A 27900-nucleotide genomic window follows, 5' to 3' on the forward strand; every position below is an offset into this window, starting at 1 on the left:
TACAAGGAGTTTATGTAGAAAAATAAAAAAAAAAATTTTTGAAAAAATCGCGTGCATCATGGTTAGGTCGGTTATTTATCGGACAGCCCTCGTATTTATTTTTAACATAAAGAAATAAACTAAACGATTTACAGGGATCAGCCAAAAATTGAGCATGGAGTCGATACTCCCCTGCCATATACTACATACATGTATGTACATAAGTACTTACTTGTATTTACTACAAATGTACATATATATAATTGCTTGGATTCCGATCCTCTGGTTGACATTTTGACCTTAAGGTATTTCCCTGTCGTTGATTCTTGCAAGTTGTAAGAGTATAAAATGTTCGGTTTCATCCGAACTTGGCCCTTCTTTACTTATTGACAACTGTTTCGCTTGAACGGCTTTTGTGCGTCATTCGGTTTATATATATTCATTACTATTTGATTTGAAGGGAAAGGACGTAAGGAATTTAACTGCATTAGATACAGACGCAATTTAACCCACTTTAAAACTCTAATATAAGCTACTAGGAAGAAACGCTTCTTTAAATGTTGTTCCTCTTCCCCATGGTCGTCTTTAAAAAATTTAAATGTGTGGCTAAGTTACATAATACTAACGATATTTTGTGGGTGAGGCAATAATAGGAAAAGTAAGCGTAAATACAAACATTTTAATGTGATTGATTATGCAAATGCTCTTCTAATATAGAAAGTAGGGCAAAATATGGGATCATACACGAAGGGATCAAATTCAGCTTTGTAACAAGAAATAAGAGGAAGCATGCTCCGAAGTATAATTGAATCATGCGAATATCCTTCAATTATGGCTATATGCAATTATGGTTTGATTCTCCGCCTTAAATGATCGGTAGGCAAATTTAAACAAAATCAGCTATTGTGAGACATTTAAATATAATTTCTCATATTAAGTGAAAATAAGCCGTTAGCAGACAACATAATTTTTTCTTACGAGTCAAGTTTCAACCTGGATTTGGAATGAATTATGTTTGTTGCAACGATTCACAAATAGTGGTGGCTGTATTATTGGAAGTGTGTGTATGCACTGGTGTCAGAAATTGTATCTTTATCAATAAAACCATATACCTAAACATATTAAAAAAAACTTACTCCAAAGATGTATTGTATTAAACATGCTAATTATAACAATTTTATAGCTTTTATTTTTAATTTTTTGATTTCAAAGATACTGAAATTCGTAGTCGAAGGTCGTTACAAAATACTGAAACTATAATTGTTAACTAAAAGTTACATAATTATGAGTCTCGAGATATGTTGTGTTGAACAAAATACTTAAATATTTTTATTTTTAAATTCAAACTTACTGTGAGTATTTATATCCCAATGGCCTCCAAAATAACCGCAAACTTCGCGCATGGTTAAGTGGCAATGAAAATCAACCAGCAGCAAAGCCGAAGAATTAAATGTAATTAAAAATGGTTGTACTTTTCCCATTGATATAAACGACACTGCTTTTATTAACATATTTCCATCACTGAAAGCAAAATACGTTAAACAAAATTAAAAATAAGGTGAAAAAGAGTTTCTATGTATATAAATACATACAGTATGTTTCATAAATCTTTTTATATGACATTTGACGAAATAAAATGTTCAAAGTGAATTTTGAAAGTAACGCACATATTTATTTAAAAATTGTTTTATCTTATCTTCTTATATATAAAAATGAATCGCAAAATGTGTTGGTAAGCGCATAACTCAAAAACGCCTGGACCAATTTTGCCAATTCTTTTTTTTAAATGTTCGTTGAGGCTCAAGGATGGTTTCTACGGCAAGAAAAATTCGAATAAATGCCGGAAAACCTCTAGAAACAGCCCTTTTCTTTTTCCCATAGAAACGAATGAATTTTGGTTTATTAGTAACGCTAAGGGAACGACTGAACCAATCTTAACGAAATTTTCAGAGAATGTTCCATGTGGATCGAGGAAGGTTTAGAAATAAAAAACAAACCTGTATGCTTTTTGTGAGGAAAAGTCGGAAAATTGGACAATTCCAAAAAGTTAATCTTTTCCATACAAAATTTTGTTTTCAATTTTTTTGTTTTGTTTTTCAATTATTTGAATCGTTCAAATTTGTCGTTTGTTTCAAAAATTTTTGAAAATTATTCATTGAAAATGTTATGTGTGTTGCACACAAAGTGATCGAGTACTCCCAGAATGCGATGACATACGTGCGGTATTACTTATATGTCGCGGTCAATCAGCACGCGATCGTCACGATGACATAGCAAGACTTTTCAAGCAACAGCTTCGATGGACTTTATCTTGAAGCAACGTATATATGGTGTTGTTAGATGCTAGATGTACTCTGTTGAGTTGCAAAAGAGAGGTTTGCCGCACACACACATTCTTTGGATGGTCAAATTGATGAAATAATTTCTGCGGAAATTCCCGATGCAGAGAAAAATTCTATATAATACGTGATGAAAATCAATATCCCACTTCGGTTTGTAAGTCTGACAATAAATGCACGAAACAGTATCCACGTGCTTTTCTTTCGGAAACACAAACTGGAAATGATGGATATCCACTCTATCGGCGTCGCTCACCAGACGAAAACGGCAGAACATTCAGCATTCAATTTAGAGGAGTGAATATCGAAGTTGACAACACATGAATCGTACTATATTCACCATTATTATCTAATTCACATTCAAAAGTCATATAAATGTTGAGTATTGCAGTTTGGTGAAATCGATAAAATACGTTTGTAAGTACGTCACCAAAGGAAGTAACATGGCAATTATTGGCCTTGAACGATATGGTCGATACGTGAACTGCACTAAAGCGCAGTTAATTTGGAGAAGGCCAAAGTATGTACTTCAACCCAGAGAATACAGTACAGCCAGTGGAAACAGTGCCAGCAACAAAATTAACATTTACGAGTTTTTGCTCAACTTTCGTCAGAGATCCGTTTGCCAGAACATTGCTCTATTCGGAAATACCTTGATATTATACCTGGAATCCATCGTCGAAGAAATAGTTGCGCAGAAAACAAGGCCCACCAGTAGATGGACATCCAGGTGTGTTATCAACTAATACATTAGGACGAACTAACACAATCCACCCGAAAAATGACGATGGTTTCTACCTTGGGTTGCTATTGATAAATGTACGCGGTTCAACTTCATTTTAGTCACTGTGTACTGTGAATGATACGGCGTGTGCAAATTTTTGAGAAGCAAGCCAGCAATTAAAATTGCTGGAAAATGATAATCAATACAAATGAAGTTCGCACACTTTTCGCGATAATCCTTTCGACATATCAGCCTTCAAATCCGCATATATTATGGGATACGAACAAAAATGACATTGTCGAAGACATTTTACATCATCTTCGCTAAAAATTGGAAATGGATCAATTTCGGTTGATACTTCCGGCGGTTTGATATCAATTCCATCTGCCGTTTATCGATTCGCGAAAGATGAACTAATCACGAATGGTTATCCGAACATTGGCCAAATTAGCGTAACTACTATCCCTTGAGTGAACGCACAATGTCAGCTGCCAAAACAACCGCTGTTGTTGACTTAAACTGGAAGTTTCAAAGTCAAATTCCGAGAGATTTGCGGTCATACAAATCGATCGATCGTCTTGACAATAAGACGACGCCGTGAATTATCCAGTGGAATTTCTAAATTCCTTGGAGAGGTTTGGTATGCTACCGCATCATTTGCGTCTCAAAGTTGGATCTGTCGTTATTATGTTTCACAAACTGCAAGCGCCAAAACTGTATAATGAAACCCGACTGATTGTGACGCACCTATCGAATACAAGGGGGCAGAATGCTTGATTCTACGAATTCCTTTGAGTTCTATCTAATTGCCATTTCAGTTCAAACGGATTCCGTTTCCAGTAAAAATTGCATTTGAGATGACAATCATCAGGACACAAGGATAGTCGCTAGAAATGTGTGGCATAAATTTGGAAATGCTATGTTTTTCACACGGCCATAAATACGTGGCGTGCTCACGAGTTGGAAAACCATCTTCTCTGTATATTTACGCACCGGAACAGAAACCAAGAAGTCTTGTTTATCAAGCTACGTTACAGTGAAACAAAAAGAAATGATAAATTTAACTTTCCTTTCATTTCAAAGCACATAATTTGACGCAGGACAACGGCTGCGGGGTCAAAATTTTTTGAAAATTATTCAGTGAAAATGTTATGTGTGTTGCACACAAAGTGATCAATTACAGATTGAAATTTGTAATATCGGTCGGTGTTCTTTTTGGCATCAACATACATTGGCAGCCCAAGGCACTTGGCCGAGTACTCCCATACTCCCGATGACATATGTACGTGCGGTATTATGAATCGCGGTCAATCAGCAAGCGATCGTCACTATGTCACAGCAAAAGTTTTTAAGCAACAGCTGCGATGGACTTTATCTTGAAGCAATGTATATATGGGGCTGTTAGATGCTAGATGTACCCTGTTGAATGGCAAGAGAGAGGTTCGATTTGGAGAATGGCCAAAGTGTGTATTTCAACCCAGGGAATACAGGTCAGCCAGTGGAAACACCGCCAGCAACAAAATTAACATTTACGAGTTTTTGCTCAACTTTCGTAAGTCATCCGTTTGCGAGGACTTTCGGAAATACCTTGATATTATACATGGAATGCATCGTTTAGGAAATAGTTACGCAGAAAGCAAGGCCAACCAGTAGGTGGACATCCGGTGTGTTATCAACTAATGCATTAGGACAAATTTACACAATCCACCCGAAAAACGACGATTGTTTCTACCTACGGTTGCTATTGATAAATGTACGCGGTTCAACTTCATTTGAGTCATTGCGTACTGTGAATGGTACGGTGTGTGAAACTTTTTGAGAAGCATGCCAGCATCTACAATTGCTGGAACATGATAATCGCTGGAATCAAACGATGGGTGACGCGATAGCTACTTCCCATGCCACTAAAGTTCCCATACTTTTCGCGATTATCGATTCAACATATCGGCCTTCAAAACTGCGTCAATTATGGGATACGAACAAAAATTACTTTGCCGAAAACATTTTACATCGTATTCCCTAAGAATTGGAAATGGATCAATTCCGGTTGATACTTCCGGTGGTTTGATATCAATTCCATCTGCCGTTTATCGATTCATAAAAGATGAACTCATCACGAATTTTTATCCGAACATTGGCCAAATTACCTTAATTACGATTCCTTGAGTGCACGTACAATGATAGCTGCCAAAAAATACCGATGTTGATGATTTAAGCTGGAAGATTCAAAGTCAAATTCCGGGAGACTTGCCCTTATACAAATCGATCGATCCAGTAGAATTTCTAAATACTTTGTAGAGGTTTGGTATGCCACCGCATCATTTGCGTCTCAAAGTTAGATCTGTCGTTATTATGTTTCGCAATCTACAAGTGCCGAAACTGTGTAATGGAACCCTACTGATTATGATGCACCTACCGAATACAAGGGGACAGAATGCTTGATTCTACGAATTCGTTTGAGTTCTATCTATTTGGCATTTCAGTTCAATCGGATTCCGTTTCCAGTAAAAATTGCATTTGAGACGACAATCATCAGGAAATGTATGGTATAAATTTGGAGCCGCTATGTTTTTTACAAGGCCAAAAATACGTGGCGTTGTTGAGTACGAGTTGGAAAACTATCTTCTCTGTACATTTACGCACCGGAACAGAAACCAAAAATGTTGTTTATCAAGCTGCGTTACATTGAAAAAAAAAAAAAAAGAAATGATAAATTTAACTTCATTTTCATTTCAAAACACATATGTAATTTTACGCAGGAAAACGGCTGCGGGGTCAGCTAGTAACATAATAATTTTCGTTATATTTTTTTATTATTTATGAATCAAAAACAAGGATATTTTTGAAGTATTGTAAATTAGAAGAAATAAATCAAAAACCAAAAAATGTCTTATTCTGTACTGTCTGAAAATTCTTTTCAGATTTCACCACAATTAAATTTCCAATCAGTAGACGCGAGCATTTTTATGTTAAAATTTGGTGTGACCACTTGCAGCGTCTACTATTGTAGCCTCCGTGGCATCGTTGAAATTAGCTTTTTTATGTCATATTCTTGTGGGATCATCTCCCACTCCTCTTTGATGCACTGTATTAGAGTGCTTTTGTTTGTAGGGCACCGTTTTGCCACTTTTTTTCAAATATGCTCATAGGTTTTCTATAGGATTGATGTCTGGGCTTTGCGTAGGAGTATCTAGCACTTTTGAGCAATTATATAGCAACCGACTTGTGCTTGCAATCATTGCCTTGATAGAATTTGTAATTCAATTTAATGGGATTGTTTGGATCCACTAACCCAAATTTTTGCACTTTTTTTGAAATTGCTACGTAAAATGTCTAAATATATTTCTTTTGTGATATTATCTTCAATCATTTTGATTTCACCAACACCTTTGCTACAAATACAACCCCACACGATAACACCCAGCTTTACAAATTTTACTGTGGGAATAATGTTCTTGTTTTGTAGGGCTGTAAGCGGCTTCCTCCAAACTCTTTGAGGCCCATCGTGGTAGTATAGCATTATTTTCGTCTCATCACAAAACACTACATCGTCCCAGTATTTCATTGGATGTGAAATGTTCTTGAACTATATTTGTGTTTTAAGAGAACTCTTCGCACGGTTTCATGGCCTACTTGCACAATATTGCGTTCCTTCAAATCTGCAGCTAACATTCTAAGGCTGAACTGTGGTTTATTGTCAATTTGTTTGATTATTAACCTTTCTATCCTTGGTGTAAGCTTTTTTGGCCTGCCACTGGGTTGTTTTAATTCTAACCTATTTTCTTTTTCTACGCGATATATAATGTTGTACACTGTCCTAACATTTAGAGAAAACATTTCAGTCAATTCTTTAGCTGATTTACCTTTATGAAAATTATAATAAGCTAACTGTATTACATTTTCACTTGTACGATTACCCGGCATTATTGCTAAAACGTTTTCTAACGGGGCATCTCGACAGAATAGAATTTATAAAATACTGTCAAACGTATTGCTATTGCCATTCCAAATCTGTATGTGGGCATTTGCAATCATGATAGAATCATTTGCGCAAAGGAGTAGGGTAGGTAGGTTCGAGCTGATGTAGCGCATGCTTTGAGCTCTTGAAAAATTTATTTTATCATTTGCGAAATGCCGTCGGGTAGGTATCTGATGTAGCGCACGTTTTGAGCTCTTGAACTCCTTAAATCTTTTATGTGGAAAATAAAAAAAAGGATAAAGATCCTTTTTTTCAAATGTATTTCTGGGAGGATGGAGTCATGTGTAGAAGTTCACGCAAGTGAGGAAAGTTCTCTGATCGCCATTCACTTGGGAGTGGACAGAAACGATTCTTTTACATATGACTCAAGCAGCTCACGACTTCCGGTCTTTGACCAAGTATCCTCTGGGTAGCCTAAGAACATCCGTTTGAAGGCGAGCTAAAGGGAGAAGGCGAAATATCCCCTACTTGGGGTTGTGCGCTGGGTTTGAGACACGCCACGTAAAAAAACACCCCCAATGAAAATCAACTATAAGCCTCGGATGAGAGACCCCCCTTTTGATGACGACCATGGCAAACGAAATAAGGACTACGAACTAAGGGCATGCACCTGGAATGTCCGGTCCCTTAATTGGGAAGGTGCCGCTGCCCAGCTGGTTGATGTCCTCGTGAAAATAAAGGCTGACATCACCGCCGTCCAAGAAATGCGATGGACGAGACAAGGATAGAGACGAGTAGGTCCTTGTGACATCTACTACAGTGGCCATATAAAGGAGCGCAAGTTTGGTGTTGGATTCGTGGTGGGAGAGAGACTCCGTTGCCGAGTACTATCATTCACTCCGGTGAATGAACGTCTAGCCACAATCCGCATCAAAGCGAGGTTCTTCAACATATCGCTGATTTGCGCCCACGCCCCGACGGAAGAGAAGGACGATGTGACCAAAGATACCTTTTATGAGTGCTTGGAGCGCACTTATGTGAGATGCCCCCGCCACGATGTCAAAATCGTGCTTGGCGACTTCAACGCCAGGGTGGGCAAAGAAGGTATCTTTGGCACTACGGTCGGTAAATTCAGCCTCCACGAGGAAACATCCCCAAATGAGTTGAGGCCGATCATGTTGTGATAGACGGAAGACACGTCTCCAGTGTTTTAGATGTGCGTGCGCTCCGAGGTCCTAACATCGACTCGGACCATTATATTGTTGCAGCCAAAATTCGCACCCGCCTCTGTGCAGCAAAAAAACGCACGCCAACAAACACAAGGAAGGTTCGACGTCGAGAAGCTGCAATCACAACAGACAGCCGAACGATTTTCTACTCGGCTTGCACTCCTACTCTCTGAGAGCACTCGTCAACAACTCGGTATAAGGGAACTGTGGAACGGCATTTCAAACTCCTTACGTACAGCTGCAACCGAAACCATTGGTTTTCGGAAAGTGCAAAAGAACAGCTGGTACGACGAGGAGTGCCGTGTCGCAGCGGAGAGAAAACAGGCTGCCTACCTCGCAACGTTACGATCGACCACAACACGTGCGGGATGGGATAGATACCGAGAGTTGAAGAGGGAAGCGAGACGCAATTGTAGACAGAAAAAGAAAGAGGCCGAAATGCGTGAGTACGAACAGCTCGATAAGCTGGCCAACAGGGGTAATGCTCGAAAATTCTACGAAAAGATGCGGCGACTTACAGAAGGTTTCAAGACCGGAGCATACTCTTGTAGAACCCCCCAAGGTGATCTAGCCACCGATGCCCAGAGCATACTTAAATTATGGAGGGAACACTTCTCCAGCCTGCTGAATGGCAGTGTACGCACAACATCAGGAGAAGGCGAACCCGGTACCCCAATCGATGACGATGGAGCATGCGTTCCATTGCCCGACCATAAAGAAGTTCGAATAGCAATTGCCCGACTGAAAAACAACAAAGCGGCAGGGGCCGATGGATTGCCGGCCGAGCTATTCAAACACGGCGGCGAAGAACTGATAAGGAGCATGCATCAACTTCTTTGTAGAATATGGTCGGACGAAAGCATGCCCAACGATTGGAATTTAAGTGTGCTATGCCCAATCCATAAAAAAGGAGACCCCACAATCTGCGCCAACTACCGTGGGATTAGCCTCTTCAACATCGCATATAAGGTTCTGTTGAACGTATTGTGTGAAAGATTAAAGCCCACCGTCAACAAGCTGATTGGACCTAATCAGTGTGGCTTCGGACCTCGTAAATCAACAACCGACCAGATATTCACCATGCGCCAAATCTTGGAAAAGACCCGTGAAAGGAGAATCGACACTCACCACCTATTCGTCGATTTCTAAGCTGCTTTCGACAGCACGAAAAGGAGCTGCCTTATGCCGCGATGTCTGAATTTGGTACCCCCGCAAAATTAATACGGCTGTGTAAACTGACGTTGAGCAACACGAAAAGCTCCGTCAGGATCGGGAAGGACCTCTCCGAGCCGTTCGATACCAAACGAGGTTTCAGACAAGGCGACTCCCTATCGTGCGATTTCTTCAATCTGCTGCTGGAGAAAATTATTGGAGCTGCAGAACTTAATCGAGCAGGTACAATCTTTTATAAGAGTGTACAGCTGCTGGCGTATGCCGATGATATTGATATCATCGGTCTCAACACCCGCCCCGTTAGTTCTGCTTTCTCCAGACTGAACAAGGAAGCACCGCAAATGGGTCTGGCAGTGAACGAGGGCAAGACGAAATATCTCCTGTCATCAAACAAACAGTCGTCGCACTCGCGACTTAGCTCCCACATCACTGTTGACAGTCATAACTTTGAAGTTGTAGATAATTTCGTCTATTTAGGAACCAGTATTAACACCACCAACAATGTCAGCCTGGAAATCCAACGCAGGATTACTCTTGCCAAAAGGTGCTACTTCGGACTGAGTAGGCAATTGAAAAGTAAAGTCCTCTCTCGACGAACAAAAACCAAACTCTATAAGTCGCTCATAATTCCCGTCCTGCTATATGGTGCAGAGGTTTGGACGATGACAACAACCGATGAGTCGACGTTGCGAGTTTTCGAGAGAAAAGTTCTGCGAAAGATTTATGGTCCTTTGCGCGTTGGCCACGGCGAATATCGCATTCGATGGAACGATGAGCTGTACGAGATATACGACGACATTGACATAGTTCAGCGAATTAAAAGACAGCGGCTACGCTGGCTAGGTCATGTTGTCCGGATGGATGAAAACACTCCGGCTCTGAAAGTATTCGACGCAGTACCCGCCGCGGGAAGCAGAGGAAGAGGAAGACCTCCACTCCGTTGGAAGGACCAAGTGGAGAAGGACCTGGCTTCGCTTGGAATATCCAATTGGCGCCACGTAGCGAAGAGAAGAAACGACTGGCGCGCTATTGTTGACTCGGCTATAATCGCGTAAGCGGTGTCTACGCCAGTAAAGAAGAAGAAGATTTCTGGGAAAATAAGAATTCATATTTTTGGACTACTATATAATAATTGTGGCATAAATTTTATATACCAATTAAGATAATAAATTTAATATGAGCAATGATATTTTGATTTATACTTGTATAAGTTTATTAAATTTAAGACTTCGCTCATTCCCAACCCAATTTGCATAATTTTTCTGTAAATTAACAATACGAGGGCTGCTATATACATATATCTCTGGCCTAATAATGAAAATAGGAATATTTATCAACGAAAATGGTTTTATTGTTTTTCAAAATATTCTCCATCAAGATTTATACACTTTTGCATGCGCTCAAACCAATTTTCGAAGCACTTTTTCCACTCCGATTGAGACACCTCCAAAACATGGTTTTTGAATGCTTCAACAGCATCTTCTGGCGACGAAAATCGTTGACCACGCATTATTTTCTTGATGTGTGGGAATAAAAAGAAGTCATTGGGTGCCAAGTCAGGCCTGTACGGCGGATGACCCATCAATTCGACGTTTTGGCCGGTCAAAAAGGCGCTGGTTTGAGCCGATGTGTGAGAGCTCGCATTGTCATGGTGCACAATGATTCGTCTTCTCTTGTTCGTTTTTCGAATTTCTCCGAAGACTTCAGGCAAACAAATGGTAGTGTACCACTCAGAATTGACGGTCCTACGTTGCTCAAGCGGAACAGTCGCCACATGACCAGTTTTGCCGAAGAAACAGGCGGCCATTTGCTTCGAAGTGCTTCTTCCACGAACAACTTTCGTTGGATTTGGCTCGTCTTGGAAGACCCACACGGTCGATTGCTGTTTTGTTTCGGGCTCATACGCATAGATCCATGATTCGTCACCTGTGACGATCTTATAAACGTCTTTTGAAGCACCGCGATCGTATTTTTTCAGCATTTCTTTACACCAACCCACACGAGCCTTTTTTTGAGCGATTATCAAATTGGCCGGGATCCAACGAGAACAAAACTTTTTTTACGGCCAGGTGTTCATGCAATATCGAATGTATGCTGGTGGGAGAAATGCATAGGCATGCCTCTATCTGAAGGTATGTTACATGACGGTCTTGCATTATTAGTTCACGTACGGCATCGATGTTTTCTGGCACAACGGCTGTTTTTGGACGACCTTCACGGAATTCGTCTTTGAGCGAGCGTTGGCCACGATTGAAATCGTTGTAACAGTTTTTCACAATGCTATAGGATAGTGCTTCATAGCTATACAAAGATTTTAGTTCATCGATGCACTCTTGTCGTGATAATCCACGTCGAAAGTTGTGAAAAATTATCGCACGAAAATGTTCACGAGTTAATTCCATTTTTTGGCCGAGATGAATTTTTTAATTCCCTGTAAATAAAACAATTTACGATTAAATGACAAAACGTTTTGAGTGATGTTATGCTAAAAAGTGTCAAACTTTCCAATGGAAATGTCAGATTGTACGCCAGAGATATATATAGCAGCCTACGTATTAAATTTTTGGGAAAAATGTTATTTTGAAAATGTGCTTTATTTTCATAATATAACACAGTCGTTGTAACAAAACGGCGATTATTTGTAACGAATTTAGAGTTAATAGTTTTAATAGTTTAAGGATCACTGTGAATTATTAGTTTAAGCACATTATTGTGAATTGTTCCCGACGTTCGCTTTCGGTGTCCATACTGTTGGAACTCCGATTATAATTCACTCAATTTCCGAACGCCGAAGAGATAGGCTGAGACACTGCGGTAAGTTGATCTTGCATATTTGTAATAACCATTTCTTTATAGAAATAAATTGTGGTTGTTGTTGTTCTTGTATGCACGTGTACGAAATGTATGTGCGCATATATGGGCATGAACACAATTAAATTCGCCAGCCAACGGAATCGAGACATCTTTATTTCGCAGTCTTATTTGCGATCTTTATTTCGCAGTAGGATCTGTATTTCGCAAGATCTTCTTTTCGCAAACTTTATTTCGCATATCCTAGATTTGCGTAAGCTTCGTTCGCACCATCTTTATCACGCAAGACTATGCATTCATTTATACTGCCGCCAAATTGAGTGCCAACAGCCAATTCTTGCATTGCCGTCACTCCCGTGCCAGTGGAGTATATAATTTATATTGTGAAGCTTTATGGGATAACTGATTAGTTACGAGCCGCCATCGTGACACAACTTGTTAACGTATCTATCGCCAAACGGGACGCCTTCCCGTTATCCGCCGTTACGTCGCCAAACGGGAAGCCATTCCGCTATTTGCCGCCACGTCGTAACCGTTACGTCGCCACACGGGAAGCCATCCCGCAGTTCTTAGTCACCATCGTCATAGGTATTATATTGCCACTGGGAATCCATCCCGCTATTCGCCGCCAAATCGTAGCCACCACGTCGCCAAACGGGAAGCCATCCCGCAATTCTCCGTCAACATCATAACGTTTTATATCGCCAAACGGAACACCTTCCGCTTATTAGTCGCCATCGTCATAGGTATTGTATTGCCACCGGGAAGCCATCCCTCTATTCGTCGCCAAAATCGTAGTCGCCACGTTGCCATCACGCTATTCATCGCTAGCATCATAACGTTTTATATTGCCAAATTGCCGATCATATTTGTGTAACATTTTACTTGAAGCCGCCGTATAATAACAATGGAAAACTCAACTAGAAAGAGTATGCGAATTCAACCAGAGAGCCTTAGTAAGTCAGTTTCAATTGAAGATCAAAGATTGGATAACAATGATGTGGATAACGGATCCAATCATCAAGGTAGTGCGTCAACTAACTCTAGCGCATCTACTAAAGTTACAGTAGAAAGTCAGCAACAAATGCTCGTTGCCATGCAAAATCAGATCAATGCCCTGAGTAACCAGCGGCGAAGTACCCAGGTAAATTTGAAGGAAAGTGAACGCCAGTGTGAACTTCTGAAGTCCACGATACGCGTAGAGGACGGATCAAGGTCAAATTCCATTGCGACCTCAGTGGATCCCGTTGTAGATACCGCTATGCAACCTACAGCAGTCTCAACACAGACAACGACGAACTCGCAGAATAGTTCGAACAATTCTATGCAGTCTACGTCAACGTATACAGCCGCCACGCATACGTATACTCAGTGCCCTTTTGAAGGTACTACATCACCGATCTTCACAGTCACCGCCTCTTCGATAGGTACTATGCCTTCAACTTCATTACAGTCGCAGCCATTTATTAACGTTACACCAGACAGTTCATATCTGCTTACGCTACCGAGAAAAATTCAAGATTTGACAGATTTCGACGGAGGCGCAGAAGACTGGCCTACGTTCGCCGCCGCCTTTGCACAGTCAACTGCATCATACAATTACTCGAATTTTGAAAACAATCAACGTCTACAAAGATGTTTAAAGGGTGAGGCTAGAGAGACAGTGCACTCACTCCTAATCCATCCGGATAACGTTCCTGCCGTTATGGACACTTTGCGATTTCGATTCGGCCGTCCAGAACTACTTATCAAATGTCAGCTGCACCAAGTACGGGAGATGCCATACTCGTACATATCAGAATCCGCCATCGACAAAATGATTCCTTTCTCAGTCAAAGTAAAAAACATAGCCGTGTTCCTACAATCAGCGGAGGAGCTTGTGGGTAAGCTACCCATGAGCAAGAAACTCGAGTGGGCAAAAACCTCATCGATGATACAGCCATATCCTACAATCAAAGATTTCAGTACTTGGCTTAGTGGAGTGGCCGATCTAATATGCACAGTACAAGATAGTGGGCGGACTCATTCGACCGAACCAAAGCGCCGCGTTCTTCTTCAAACCGCAAACAACGCCAGAGAAATCCTATGTCCACTGTGCCATGTTGGACACCACATCTTCGATTGTGACACGTTCAATTCGCTAAGCATCCGTGACAGATGGAGCAAAGCCAAGCTCCTTCGCTTATGCTTCTCTTGGCTTCAGGGTGGTCATACCACAAGAGATTGTCGCCGACGGAAAACCTGCAGAACGAACGGTTGTCAAAGAGTACGTAACAAACTGTTACACGAGCCACCGAGGAGCTTGTGAAAGATGCAACGGGTTGAGATTCCATCTGGACCAACCACAGCCGATGCAGTACTCAGTTGTACAGACAGTGGAATGAAAAAACAAAAAGTGTTGTTTAGAATAGTTCCAGTTACAGTGCATAGTCACAAAGCTCGTATCAAGACCTTCGCTCTACTGGATGAAGGATCATTGATAACTATGGCCGATTCTTCTTTGATTGAGCAGCTCGGAGTAAAGGGCCACCAAAGCCGAGTATCCCTACAATGGCTGGGTGGAAGAGCTGCTACTGATAATGCAACTATCGTCGACATCGAGATTAGTGGTTCCAATTCAGGCCAGAAATATAAGTTGCATCATCTCTACGGCATCCAGGATTTACAACTTCCGATACAAAGTTTACAGAAAGCTGACGTAGATGAAGCTTGCTTCAAAAGGTTGTCGATTCAAACATACGACAATGCCGTTCCCAAGTTGCTTATTGGATTAGACCACAGTCACTTGGGAATCCCTAGTGAAATCGAAACTCTACAATATAAGGGTCCTCATGCCGCACGTACTAAGTTAGGTTGGGTCGTCTTCGGGCCGACTGATAACTTTAATCAAGGGAAGACGTCGTGTTTGCATATGTCCGTCTCGGAAGATAAATATCTGCATGATGTGGTGGCCGATTACTTTAGTATCGAGAGCTTCAGTGTACGTCCTGCACCACTCATCGAGCCCGACGATGATAAAAGAGCGCACCAGATACTCGAGTCCACGGTCACGAAGATTAACGGACGTTTCCAAGCCGGTCTCCTGTGGAAACAAGATAATGTTCAGCTACCCGACAGCTACTCCATGGCCGAGAGAAGATTGGTCGGAATCGAGCGTAAGATGAGACGAGACGAAACATTTGCCCGAGAGTATCGTGCTATCATTCGGGATTACGTAAATAAAAATTATGCCAGAAAGTTGCGCCCGGAAGAAGCTGCAATTACAAGTCCAAGAACGTGGTACCTTCCTCACTTCGGTGTGATGAATGTCAATAAGCCTGGTAAACTGCGCCTAGTGTTTGATGCCGCCGCAACCGTCAACGGTTGTTCACTAAACAGTTACCTGCTAAAGGGTCCTCAACAATATCAACCAATGCCGACAGTACTTTTTAATTTTCGTGTTGGCGCAATTGCCATCGCCGCCGATATTAAAGAGATGTTTCACCAAATTTCTATAAGAGAAGAAGAAAGAAGTGCCCAAAGCTTTCTTTGGAGGGACGGTAACGACAAGATTCGTCCAGACGTATACGAAATGCTGGTGATGACATTTGGATCCGCATGCTCGCCTTGCACGGCCCATTATGTTAAAAATATTAACGCAATTGAGCACCGCGAAAGCTGTCCAAGAGCCTACGACTCTATCACAAAGCATCACTATGTGGATGACTTCGTGGATAGTTTCGACAACGTTAAAGAAGCCATTGAAGTAGCCAATGAAGTCAGACGTATTCACAAAAATGCCGAAGTTGAACTACGCAACTTTTCTTCGAATTCCCTAGAAGCCAAAATCGCCCTAAATGGTTATAAACCGGAACAACTGACAAATAGCCTAGTCACATTAGCAATAGAACGCGTTCTTGGAATGTATTGGCAACCAAATAGCAACGTATTTAGTTACACACTCAAATTTAACAACGTGGACGCTGAAGTCATCAGTGGACACAAACGACCGTCGAAAAGAGAGCTACTAAGCATAGTCATGTCAGTATTTGATCCGCTTGGGTTTTTATCCAAATTTATGGTCAACGCAAAATTGTTGGTGCGCGAATCGTGGCGTTACGAATTGCGGTGGGATGAGCCTCTGCCTGAACCTATATGTAAAGAGTGGGACAAGTGGCGCCGTCAGTTGAAAAATGTATTGAATTTTCGAGTCCCTCGCCACTATTTTGCCCGTGGACCACCTGCCGAAGTGCAACTTCACATCTTCGTAGATGCCAGTGAGGATGTATTTGCAGCTGTAGCCTACTGGAGAGCAACGTATACAGATAACAAAGTTTGCGTCGTACTCGTATGTGCCAAAACGAGGTGTGCTCCACTAAAACCAATGACTATTCCACGCTTTGAATTGCAGGCAGCCGTCTTAGGAACTCGACTACTAGAGACTATCGTCAAAGATCATTCAGTTGCAATCATAAAACGAGTGATGCGGAGCGATTCCAAAACAGTTCTGAGTTGGATTAAATCGGCAACACGTCGCTACAAGCCATTCGTAGAACATCGTGTGGCAGAAATTCTCGCCGCTACCGACGCTGACGACTGGCGTTGGATACCGTTAGAAGAGAACGTTGCTGATGAGGCAACAAGACCAAGTACGACATTCGACAGTCATCCAGCTTCACGATGGCTAAATGGACCGTCATTTTTAACGGAAGAAGAAGAAGCCTGCCCTACTTTGGAAGGAATCCCTGATCTGTTAGAAGAGTGCGAAGAGCTTCGTCCGAAATTTGTAATGTTAGCCACGCCGTCATGTCTTATTGACATGACAAGATTTTCAAGTTTAACTAAACTAAAGCGAATGGTCGCCTGGGTCATCCGATTTATAGATTTGTGTCATCACAAGAAAGTGGAAGGGTGCCTGACCGCCGAGGAATTAAAAGTAGCTGAAATTTTCTTATGCCGCCTTGCCCAATCTGCATCGTACTCACTTGAGATTTATCAATTGAAAGGAAATGTAATGAAGGGGTCTGTGTTATACACACTCTCCCCGTTTATCGACACAGAAGGTGTTATGCGTGTTAGCGGACGTATCGATGCTGCCAGCTGGCTTCCGTATGATACCACGCGACCTATTATCCTAGCACCAAATCATGATCTCACTCGCTTGATCTTACTGAACTGTCATAATCGGATGAAACATCAGAACGTGGAGGCGACAATATGTGAGGTTCGGCAAAGATACTGGGTGCCGAACATAAGACGTACTATGAAGAAGATCATATCGGCATGTCTTATTTGTAAAATTTCCAAGTGCATACCCTCACAGCCTATGATGGGTCAATTACCAAAGGATCGCCTAACGCCATTCGTGAGGCCATTTTCTTACACAGGTATTGATTACTCTGGTCCTCTCAACGTAACGGTTGGTCGGCGTAAGGAGAAAAGATGGGTGGGTGCTGCCGATCTTTCGACTGATGCATGCATTCTTGCAATTCGAAACTTTATCAATCGTCGCGGTTTGCCAGTAAGGATTCGTAGCGACAACGGTAAGAATTTCGTAGGAGCCAAAAATGAAGGAACACGTTTTTCCCGAGGTTTTTGATTGTCATCGCATTCAGGACGATCTTGCTGTGAAAGGAGTTGAATGGATATTTAATTGTCCGAACAATCCTGCAGAAGGCGGCATATGGGAACGTATGGTAAGGTGTGTAAAGCATGTCCTCAATGTAACTTTAAAGGAGGTTGCACCTCGCGAGCACACGCTGCAGAGTTTGTTGATTGAAGCCGAGAACATCGTTAACTCCAGACCACTCACACATCTGCCACTATCATCAGATCAGGATGAACCGCTCACTCCGAATCATTTCTTGCTTGGTACTGCCAATACTTCGCAAACGCCAGCCGTTCATGATGTCGTCACGAAACCCTGCGCACTTGGTAAACAGTGGCGCATTGCCCGACAGTTGAGAGACACTTACGCGTCGAATGAAGTGGTGTGAAAGATCAAAACCAATTCAGGTTGGTGATCTGGTATTTGTATGCGACGTTAACATGCCGCGGAAGCAATGGTGCCGTGGTCGGGTAGAAGCAGTACAGCGTGGATCTGATGGCGTTATCAGGAGAGCCGATGTACGCACCAGCAGTGGAATCCTTCGTCGCCCCGTGTCAAAGTTAGCCGTTTTGGACGTGGAGTAAGTGAATCGGATCGCTTCACGGAGAGAGGGATGTAACAAAACGGCGATTATTTGTAACGAATTTAGAGTTAATAGTTTTAATAGTTTAAGGATCACTGTGAATTATTAGTTTAAGCATATTATTGTGAATTGTTCCCGACGTTCGCTTTCGGTGTCCATACTGTTGGAACTCCGATTATAATTCACTAAATTTCCGAACGCCGAAGAGATAGGCTGAGACACTGCGGTAAGTTGATCTTGCATATTTGTAATAACCCTTTCTTTATAGAAATAAATTGTGGTTGTTGTTGTTCTTGTATGCACGTGTACGAAATGTATGTGCGCATATATGGGCATGAACACAATTAAATGTATGGGCTTGTGCGCGTACCGATCCATGTTCGCGAAAATGTTTGATTTTTTACGATCGGTGCGCGAGCATGTGTATCGTGTATGGCGTTGTGAGCGCACAAAATCTCATTTCTCTCGTGTCGCCGAGCAGTGAAGATCGCGGACAATTGCAAGTGTTAAAGGAAAAGCCTGCTTTAGGGGCTTCAAAAAATCGATTTTTTTTTTTGAGGATTTTTTTGGGAAGGAAAGAAATAATTGATTCAAGTGAAATTTCTAGGCTTTATAGTTATATATTTGAACATATTTCAAAAAATTTTTGAATACGAAATCTTTGATATTCTGCCTTTGGGAAGCAATTACCCGATGCATCTCGCATATGCATTTATCAGAGACAAAAAATTAAAAGAGATTCATATTTTTTAATAACTTTTCTAGTTAAACTGAGAAAATTCCAAATAGTGTAAAATTTTACAAATTTTTTAAAAATTGAAAAAAGTGGTTTTTGACGAAAAAATTTTACTTTATTTTGTATAAAAATATGTTCAAACTTGACTTTTCTTATTTTTTTTTAGTTTAAATAGAAGATAATTTTATGCCAAAGATAATAAACTTTGCCCCAATTCCAACTTTGCCCACCAATTAAGAATAATCGTAAAAATAAAAAACCAAGAAATCGCGTTTCGCTTTTTGGCCAAGCGCTCATATACAGCCATGGACACATAAATAGCACACATCTGAATCCCATATTAATTCTAATTTTTTTTAATCCTAAAGTAGCTGAACAATAAAAATTTGGTATGTATCTACTTGTCACTGTTATGAGGCTCATTTCCCTGCATAAAAATACTGTTTATTTTCTATTAAATTTTGTACGCGACAATTTTATTGCGTATAGTGTTGATTTGAGGTGGACACATAAATAGCACATTTTTAAGTTCGTACTTTTTTTTTAATTTTGTGTGAGGTTCTCGCATATTTTTAATTTAATTCTGCGAATATATAATTATTTCATCGATATTTCGTTAAAATGAGAAGGAAAAAAACATTCCACGCTGGAAAAGGGAGTCCTTATATCCAATATGAGCAAAAAAGGAAAAGATCCTGTCAAAATTGCTAAAATAATATATTGCTCTCCAAAAATGTTATAAAATGCTCTTTATGCAACAAAACACACCCACCTTGTGTCAATAAAAAGATACCAAGAAAACCAAGACCACGTAAATCCGATATTAGTGTTGACAAATACATAGTACGGAAGGGCAAAGCGGATTCTTTTAAGTCAACCAGAGAAATTATGATCGAAATTATTGACGAATATGGTGTGGACGTGTCCAGAAAGCTTGTAGGAAGACGACTCAACTTATCTCAACTTTTTGGACAAATTACCAGCAAGAAACCACTCCTGTCAAAACGCCACATCAAAATTCGACTGGCATTTGGAAAGGCACGCGGAGACAAACCAGCACAATTTTGGAAGAACGTGTTTTTGAACGACAAAACCAAGATAAATAGGAAGGTTCCAGTTGGAAAATCATTTTTACGTCGTCCACAAGGTCAATCCCTTAAAGCTAGGTATACCAAAAAAACCATTAAGCACGGCGGTGGAAGTATCATGGTCTGGAGCGTGTTTTCATGGCATGGCATCGTGCCAATTGTTCGAATAAATGTTAAAATGGACCAGTTTTAGTATTTGGATATACTGAAAAATAAAATGTATTTCAATCCATGCCCATAAACTGGACATTTATGCAAGACAATGATCCAAAACACACCGCAAAGGTAGTAAAGTATGGTCTCGGCAATAAAAAATTTAAAATTTATGAGTGGCCTGCGCAAAACCCAAATCTGAAACCAATAGAAAATTTATGAATTGATATAAAGTTCAAAATAACAAGCAAAAAATTCAAAAATTTTGATAATTTATGGGCTGGAATTGAGGAGCCTTGGTATTCAATCCCAAAGGAACGATATCAGGAACTGGTGGACAGCATGCAGAAGAGATGTGAGCGGATGCTTAAAAATGATGGATATAGTACAAAATACTAACGAAATGAACAATCTTTTGCAATTTTTTAATAATTTTTATACATTTTTTTACCTTTTTTTTAACCCCTTTTCAGATTGTGCTATTTATGTGTCCAAGCTGTCATATAGGATATTGATGTTTTCGTCTTTTTTTGGCGATAATAAAATATTTATTGTTTCAGTGTTATAGTTATATTAAAGTGAATAATTTTTAAAATAAAACGCATTCCTCTTTAAATCCGTAAGTGATAAACCTAAGGAATAAATAAATGTTTTCTTATATGATGGCCAAGTGTGCTATTTATTTGTCCATGGCTGTATGTACATGTACATATGTATTTGTTAGACCCTCGGTCACTATTTTCCTTCTAGCTTCGACAATATTTCGAATTCCAATCTATAACTTTGTTTGTTGTTAGATAATTTTTAAAGAGATTTAAGCGATTGTTTGAAGCTTCTAAAGCAGGCTCTCCCCTTAATAAAGATTATCGAATTTATTGATCTTATAAAGAATGAATTGGCAATTTGGCAAATGAAAAGTGATAAATATAAAAATAAAATTGAGAAAAATAAAAGTTTGAATAACTTATTAACGAAATACAAAGATATAGATAAAAGTGCTACATTAGAAATAAATTCGAAGCAATGTTCCGCTTGCCTGTCGCACATGTTAACTGTGTGAAGAACGAACGCAAAATGGGTTTGTGTGTCGTGTATTGGCAAACGAATTCACACAGATCGAACGCACATGTGTGCCCGTGTGGGCTCTATTACGATATATGGCAAGCTATTTAGTATTCCATGTCTAGTAAGCAATGAGCAATGTGGAGTCTCCACAGGCAATGGGCACGGCAATGCAGCTAGTATTCTATAAATTATATCGTGTCGAGTTGCCCCGCAACGAATGCTGTGTAACTAAATGTTGCATCAACTCTAAGAGCAGCGACAGCCAAACAATGTCCTAAAACTTAGTGTACCGTTAAGTGTCTGGTATTTTTTTTGCGCTTCTCTGAATTGTGAAAACAGTTTTGAGACAACGAAAAACATGACGCATTATTGTTTACGTTGTTGGTTTTGTATATGTTACATTCAACAAACACACAAACAAGAAATATGCGCCAAGAATTTGTTCTGCTGCAAAAAAAAAGTAATTTAAACCAATAAACAATAATGTTATTTACTTATAAACAAAAACAAAATACTTAAATATTGCACTGTGAAAAAAATTATGAGACATACTGTATGTGTATAAAAGAGAAATTTTGTACGTATATTTCTCATAAACTCTGAAACGATTGGACCGATTTCAATAAAATTTTAGGACACTTTTCAGGATAGCCCAGTGATTGTTCCTGTAAAGTTTGTAAATTTTTCAATCATTACGGAAAATGTATTCATTTTTAGTGTTTATAATTTATTCATTTAGAATTATCGATGTGCACACCTATTTAGATTTTTAAATATAAGTACGCTGACGCTTACCTCTACTCTCCCTGCGCAAGCAATATTTCAAACTCTCTTCTTTTGCTTGTAGGGCAGGAGGGGTCAGCGGAGGAAATGCCACATAATTATTCTAGATATTTTTTATTTATCACTTTTATTAAAAAATTTTTAAATTAGTAGAAAGTTATTCATATTTTTATATTTACTTAAGTGTTATTATAGCCATGTTTTATTTGTCCATCATAAGCTCATAGCTAAATCATGGACAAATGAAACGCATTTAGCTTATTTCATATTTTCGCTTAAAAACGAAGTGTGAAGCATGCGGGAACGTCAGCAGATATTCAATTTCAAAATATCTAATGTGGAGAAAAGGTTAGTTGGAATTCTTCAATTTGTAAACGGGATATTAAATAACTATATAAACACATTTATTTGGTTCATTTCATTATATACATAAATAATATACACAAATTATAACAAATATTCATATTTGTATTAATTTTAACTTAAACAAAACACAAAGTTTTGTAATTTTGGTTTGTTTACATTTTCATCTATCAAAATGAGCTTTATCGTTATTGCCAACCACTTTTTTTGGAAAAATCATAGCTATTGTGAATGAAAAAAATGCCTCTAGTTATATCTATGATAGCTTATGACAAGCCAACATAATTATGTTTATTAGCTAATAGCTTAATTTGCTGGTCAAAATACGCCTAATATTCCTATGAATTGGCATTGTGCATTTTGCGACAATGCAGTATCAACATATTTTGTTCATTTTGCAGTGCTTTATTATTGAAACTTGACTAATGCTCTTTTAAGGTACTACGATTTCTCGATTGGACGTCATTTTCATAGCAACGAATTTATAAAAAAAATTATATACTACTGTGATCAAATTGAAAGGTGAATTTTGTCCATTTCACCTCCTTTAAAGTAATCGCCTCCATCTGCAATACAATTATGCCAACGAATTTTCCAGTCATCACTTGGAAAAATCCTCCGTCGGGATGGCCATCAGAGCCTTCTTCGTTTCAGCTTTTATATCCCCAATTGAGTCAAAACGGTGTCTTCGGAGTGATCATGTGAATTTGCTGAATAGTAAGAAGTTAACCGAAGGGAAATCAGACAAGTTTTTGATAGTCTGCAATGAGACATGTTGCCAATTTTCTGGTCTGAAGTGAACATCTGAAAATTCTTCAATTTCTTAATGAAATTTATTATTGAATTCATTGTGCTAAAAATTCTTTTTGTCGTCCTTGAGTATTTGGGAAAGAATTCCATACAAAACCGAATTATTGTTGACCAAGCGCACTCACCGCAGACTTATGAACTAACTCGGAACGTGCGCGCTCCTTATGAATAAATTTGTGTCGTATGATCAAATATAAAATATACGCAGCTTGTTAGAATCTTATTAGTTAATGATGGTGCGTCTGCCCTTTTTTGTCGATAGGGGAATGGTTGATTTTTTATAAATGGCATATTGAGGGACATATGATCAGATATAACTACATATATACATTACGTACATACTTGTATGTATATTTGCACATGCGCCTGGAGGAAAAGCAATTTCGAGAATATTTACATACAAATTAGTCTACACACATAAAAAACGTTAGTTGTTTGAGATCACACATTCTATAATTAAGTGTATTGAAGTGAAGAGCTAAGCATATTAAAATTTTTAAGGAAAGTAACGGATATATCTGAATACTGATATAATATAATAATTTTGTATAGTAGTTGATATTTATAAGTTGAAACAAATGAGGAAGATTAAATTACGGATAATTTACAAGTGACAAGACTTTGCTTAATATTAGTTCATGTATGCTTAAATGAAGGTGATTCAATAATTAAATTCTTAGTCTTGCAACTTTCCATCAAAGCCAGGGAAATACTTTCAGGCATTGGCTAAAGTTGATTTTAACAAATGTTTTGAAAGAACGTGAATGAATTAGAATTAAATTAATATACAAATTTAAACTTATGTGTCATAGGTTCAATTAGTTTTATAAGTACATTTTACTTCTCGTCGGCGAAAATTAAATTAAAATCAACCTCAAATAAGGTATAGCTGACATAAACTCAACCGTAGAGGTTAAATATAATATATTGAGCCGGTATGCAAAACATTAATCAGAGGATGGGGATTTAAGTCATTAGGGGTATTTGGTTTGGTCTGAAGTTTAACCCAATATTAAGCACTACACCACATATGTTTTAAGGTAGCTTGTCCACTTAATTTTATTAAAGTGTCACATATTTTGACCAAACCAAACAACTTAAATTAAGGTGAAATCGCTACATAGGGCAAATTTGGGAAAAAAAAGTTAGGGCTACTTGTTTGAGGATGAAGTAATGTGTAGAAGTTCACGCCAATGAAAAAAGTTCTCTGAGGGCCATTCACTTGGAAGTGGCTAGAAACCATTATTTTACTTATGGCTCAAGCAGCTCCAAAACCTCTGGTTCTCGAAAAAATTAAAAGAATAGCTGGTACGATGAGGAGTGCCGTGTCGCAGTGGAGAGAAAACAGACTGCCTACCTCGAAACGTTACAATCGACCACAACACTTACGGGATGGGACATATAATGAGAGCTAAAGAGGGAAGCGAGACGCATTTGCAGACAAAAAACAGAGACCGAAATGCGTGAGTACGAAGAGCTTGACAAGCTTGCCAATAGGGGCCCACAATAAGATGCGGCGACTAATAGAAGGTTTCAAGACCGGAGCATACTCTTGTAGAAGCTCTAGCATTGTTTTAATTGAGGTATTACATCACATTTTCTGCAACAAAACTGAGTTTTTCTCCACATTGGTGGCAGCGAGCACATCTGCCCAGTTTTGGTACTAAATAAAGCCGTCTGTACGTTCACTGATATTGTTATTATGTCCTCTACCAGATCGTCGTGGAACGGCTTGAGTTATTAAAGATTCTGCAATTTCCACAAGGAAGTCAAATTGACTCATAACCTTAGAATTGTCATATTTTGCACATAAAACTTTTAGTTTACATGCATTTACCATTGCTGCATTGAATGCACTTTAAGCAACGGGCAATAATATTTCCTTTCACATATCTTAATGCGGTAGTTGTTTATAGCATTGTCGAATAAGTCAACGCCTTCCGTCATTTTCCGATCGTATGTTTTAACATGACACATTGGCGTATGCTCCAAAAAGGTATTCATCAATGTTACTACCTGCAGAATATAATATATATATATTATTAGTTCTGTCGATTATCAAATCGGATGTTCTCCGTAGTTTCTTCATTTCCTTCATGCCTAACAAAGCACGATTGACGCTATTGTCATACGCAGTGGCAGTTGCCAAATATACAAGCATGACACATCAAATTGTAAAAAAGTTGATTCTCAAACTTGTCATTTTTATTACGCCATTGGGATTATTATTTATATTTTTGCATGCCGTCCAGCTTCATCATTGTCGCCCCAGCTGTCTACTTCCATCTGCAGTTCTTTGCATATTTAAAACTTACACGGTTCAAAAAAGAAATTGTAAAATGTTTTTAATCTAGAACGGTTTCAAAATCACTGTTTTGTAATTTTGTTTGTTTTCACCATACTTGGCACTATTGCTGAAATGAACATACATAGCAATAACTGGAAAATCCCCTTATTCGATAACTCTTACCTACACATTCTGTTCGCATGATATTTACATTGCTCAAATGGATACTTCCAGTGATGATACCGACTTTAGTCCAGTTCATCGCAAACAATTGCGCTTATTATAGCGACGAATAATTATATAGCTATGTACATAAATATTTTTTCGTTATTTCTATTCTAATTTTTCTGGATTAACAGATTTCTTTTTTGCTCCCTCTATCAATTTTTCACGTGTATGAAGTTTAAGTTTAATGCTCAAATGTCATATGAACATACAATTTATATGCATATCTGAAATTTTATAGTTTTCAATTTTTTTACACGTTTTTTGGGAGTAAATATAGTTCTTACACGATTTTGGACATGGAACGATCCCCCATTTTACTATAGCAAACGGGTTTTTTTTTACACGGATTTCTGAGGAACATATCTATCGTGTAAAAAAAAAGAGTCGGGTGTATATTTATATTTATTACACAATATCTATTTAAATGAGCACTGTTCGAGTAGGTGCCCGCTTCACTTCTGTTTTCTGTCACTTACCACTTTCACTGATTGCTATAAAACACACGGTTTAGTGATCTAAAAGTAATTTCAATGTTGATTTGATATTTTATTAATTTCGATTTTCCAATGTTCACACACAGGGGTAGTTATTACAACTACAACAACTGTACAAATCTTAACAAATATGGAAAGGGTTATTACAATTAATTTCGGTTCGATTTTCAACATTTTTTCAACATAGTAAAAGGAATATGCGGAACTATACTGATCGCCGATCGAAAAGGAATACAGCGGTGACGTGCTTCGAGGGCTGACCAAACGAAACTGATCAAACTTTTAAGTTGACCCTTTTGACCAGTGTGGTATGTGTTTGCGTGTATGGATGTCCTCTCACGTGTGGGTGATGTTGATGTGTGGGTCCTGTGGAATGTGGGTTCTGTGTGTGTGGCGTATTGGTGTAGTGGCATTAGGGGGGCGGGGGAGTGGGGCGGCTTATCTCATTTAGCCATCCTGGCCCCTCTAGCAGGCAATTTTTGTAATTGCTGGAAAGTTGCCACTACGTTGCGGAGTCCAGTAGGGGGGCGGATGCTGTGGCGCTTTTGGACGACGCCTGGTTGGTGGAACGTGGTGCGGACGCCATTGATGGCGCTCAGGTCGGGCTGCAGTGGTTCGGCTTCGTACCGTCCGGTTTTCTACCCATGCTTGAGGCAGCTGGCCGACCTACATCGCGTCGTGGTGTCCTGTGCAGCAGCGTGTGATGTGGTCTGCCCCACGTGTGGCATAAATCAGCAGAAACACACTCCCACAGTGCTGTAGTCGGTGTTTCCGGCGACATAGTGGGCATCGGATGCGACGCGGCTCGCCTTGAGCGGATCCCGTTGATGGGGCTGCTCGTGAGCCACTACCAGAAGCGGCAGTCGATATAATAGCATTGGTTGGGCGGGGCGGAGGAGTAGGCCCAGTACGTGCCACGTTGGTTGCCGACTGAACAGTTGGTGTTGGGATAGTAGGGATGTCCACGTCCATCTTGATCTCGGTAAAAAATTGTATTTGAATATAGTACATGGGTCGTCGTATTGACCGACCATTTTTTGTAATTTGTATGGTTATTTTTAACGGTTTATTGCGGGTTGCGGTTTTATTGACTTATTTTCATAGATTGATTTTATTTTCATTTGTGTTTTTCGCTATTATCCGTGGTTGGTAGAAAGCATAATTTAACCAGCGGTCTGGTTAGAATTCCGCTTTGAGTATGAAGATCAACTACCCGGATGTGACCGTCTGAGCCGTAATGGAGCTTTTCTATACGGCCAAGTCGCCACTCGGTGGGAAACAATCGTCGTCCAAGCTTTGGCGCATTTCCTGATGTTTTCAATCGATAGCTCTTGTGGAGATCCTTTAAATAGTCTTCTTTCCATCGGCAACTGAAATTATGATGGATAATTAATATTAATTCTCTCCCATCGATTTAATAAGGATAGCGAATCCACGTCTGGCTCAGGTGAGGCCAGAATGGGTGCTCCTTAGAGAAAGTGTCCTGGAGTTAGGGCTGTGAGATCTGAGGGATCTTGCGAGAGTGTTGTTAGTGGCCGTGAATTGAAAA

At 39.5% G+C, this 27900-nt stretch overlaps 1 protein-coding gene across 6 annotated transcripts in view; it reads right to left on the reverse strand.

Annotated features, from left to right (window-relative positions):
* LOC105226825 (MPN domain-containing protein CG4751) overlaps nt 1-27900 on the reverse strand; it is a 214980-nt gene that overhangs the window by 17434 nt on the left and 169646 nt on the right. For all 6 annotated transcript variants that reach the window (XM_049462383.1, XM_049462384.1, XM_049462385.1 and 3 more), the window contains one exon: nt 1331-1500. In XM_049462383.1, coding sequence (XP_049318340.1) covers nt 1331-1500 — 170 coding nt within the window. The remainder of the gene's footprint in view (nt 1-1330; nt 1501-27900) is intronic.

This window comes from Bactrocera dorsalis, chromosome 1, assembly GCF_023373825.1.
Source record: "Bactrocera dorsalis isolate Fly_Bdor chromosome 1, ASM2337382v1, whole genome shotgun sequence".
In the NCBI taxonomy this organism is placed as follows: Eukaryota; Metazoa; Arthropoda; class Insecta; order Diptera; family Tephritidae; genus Bactrocera; species Bactrocera dorsalis.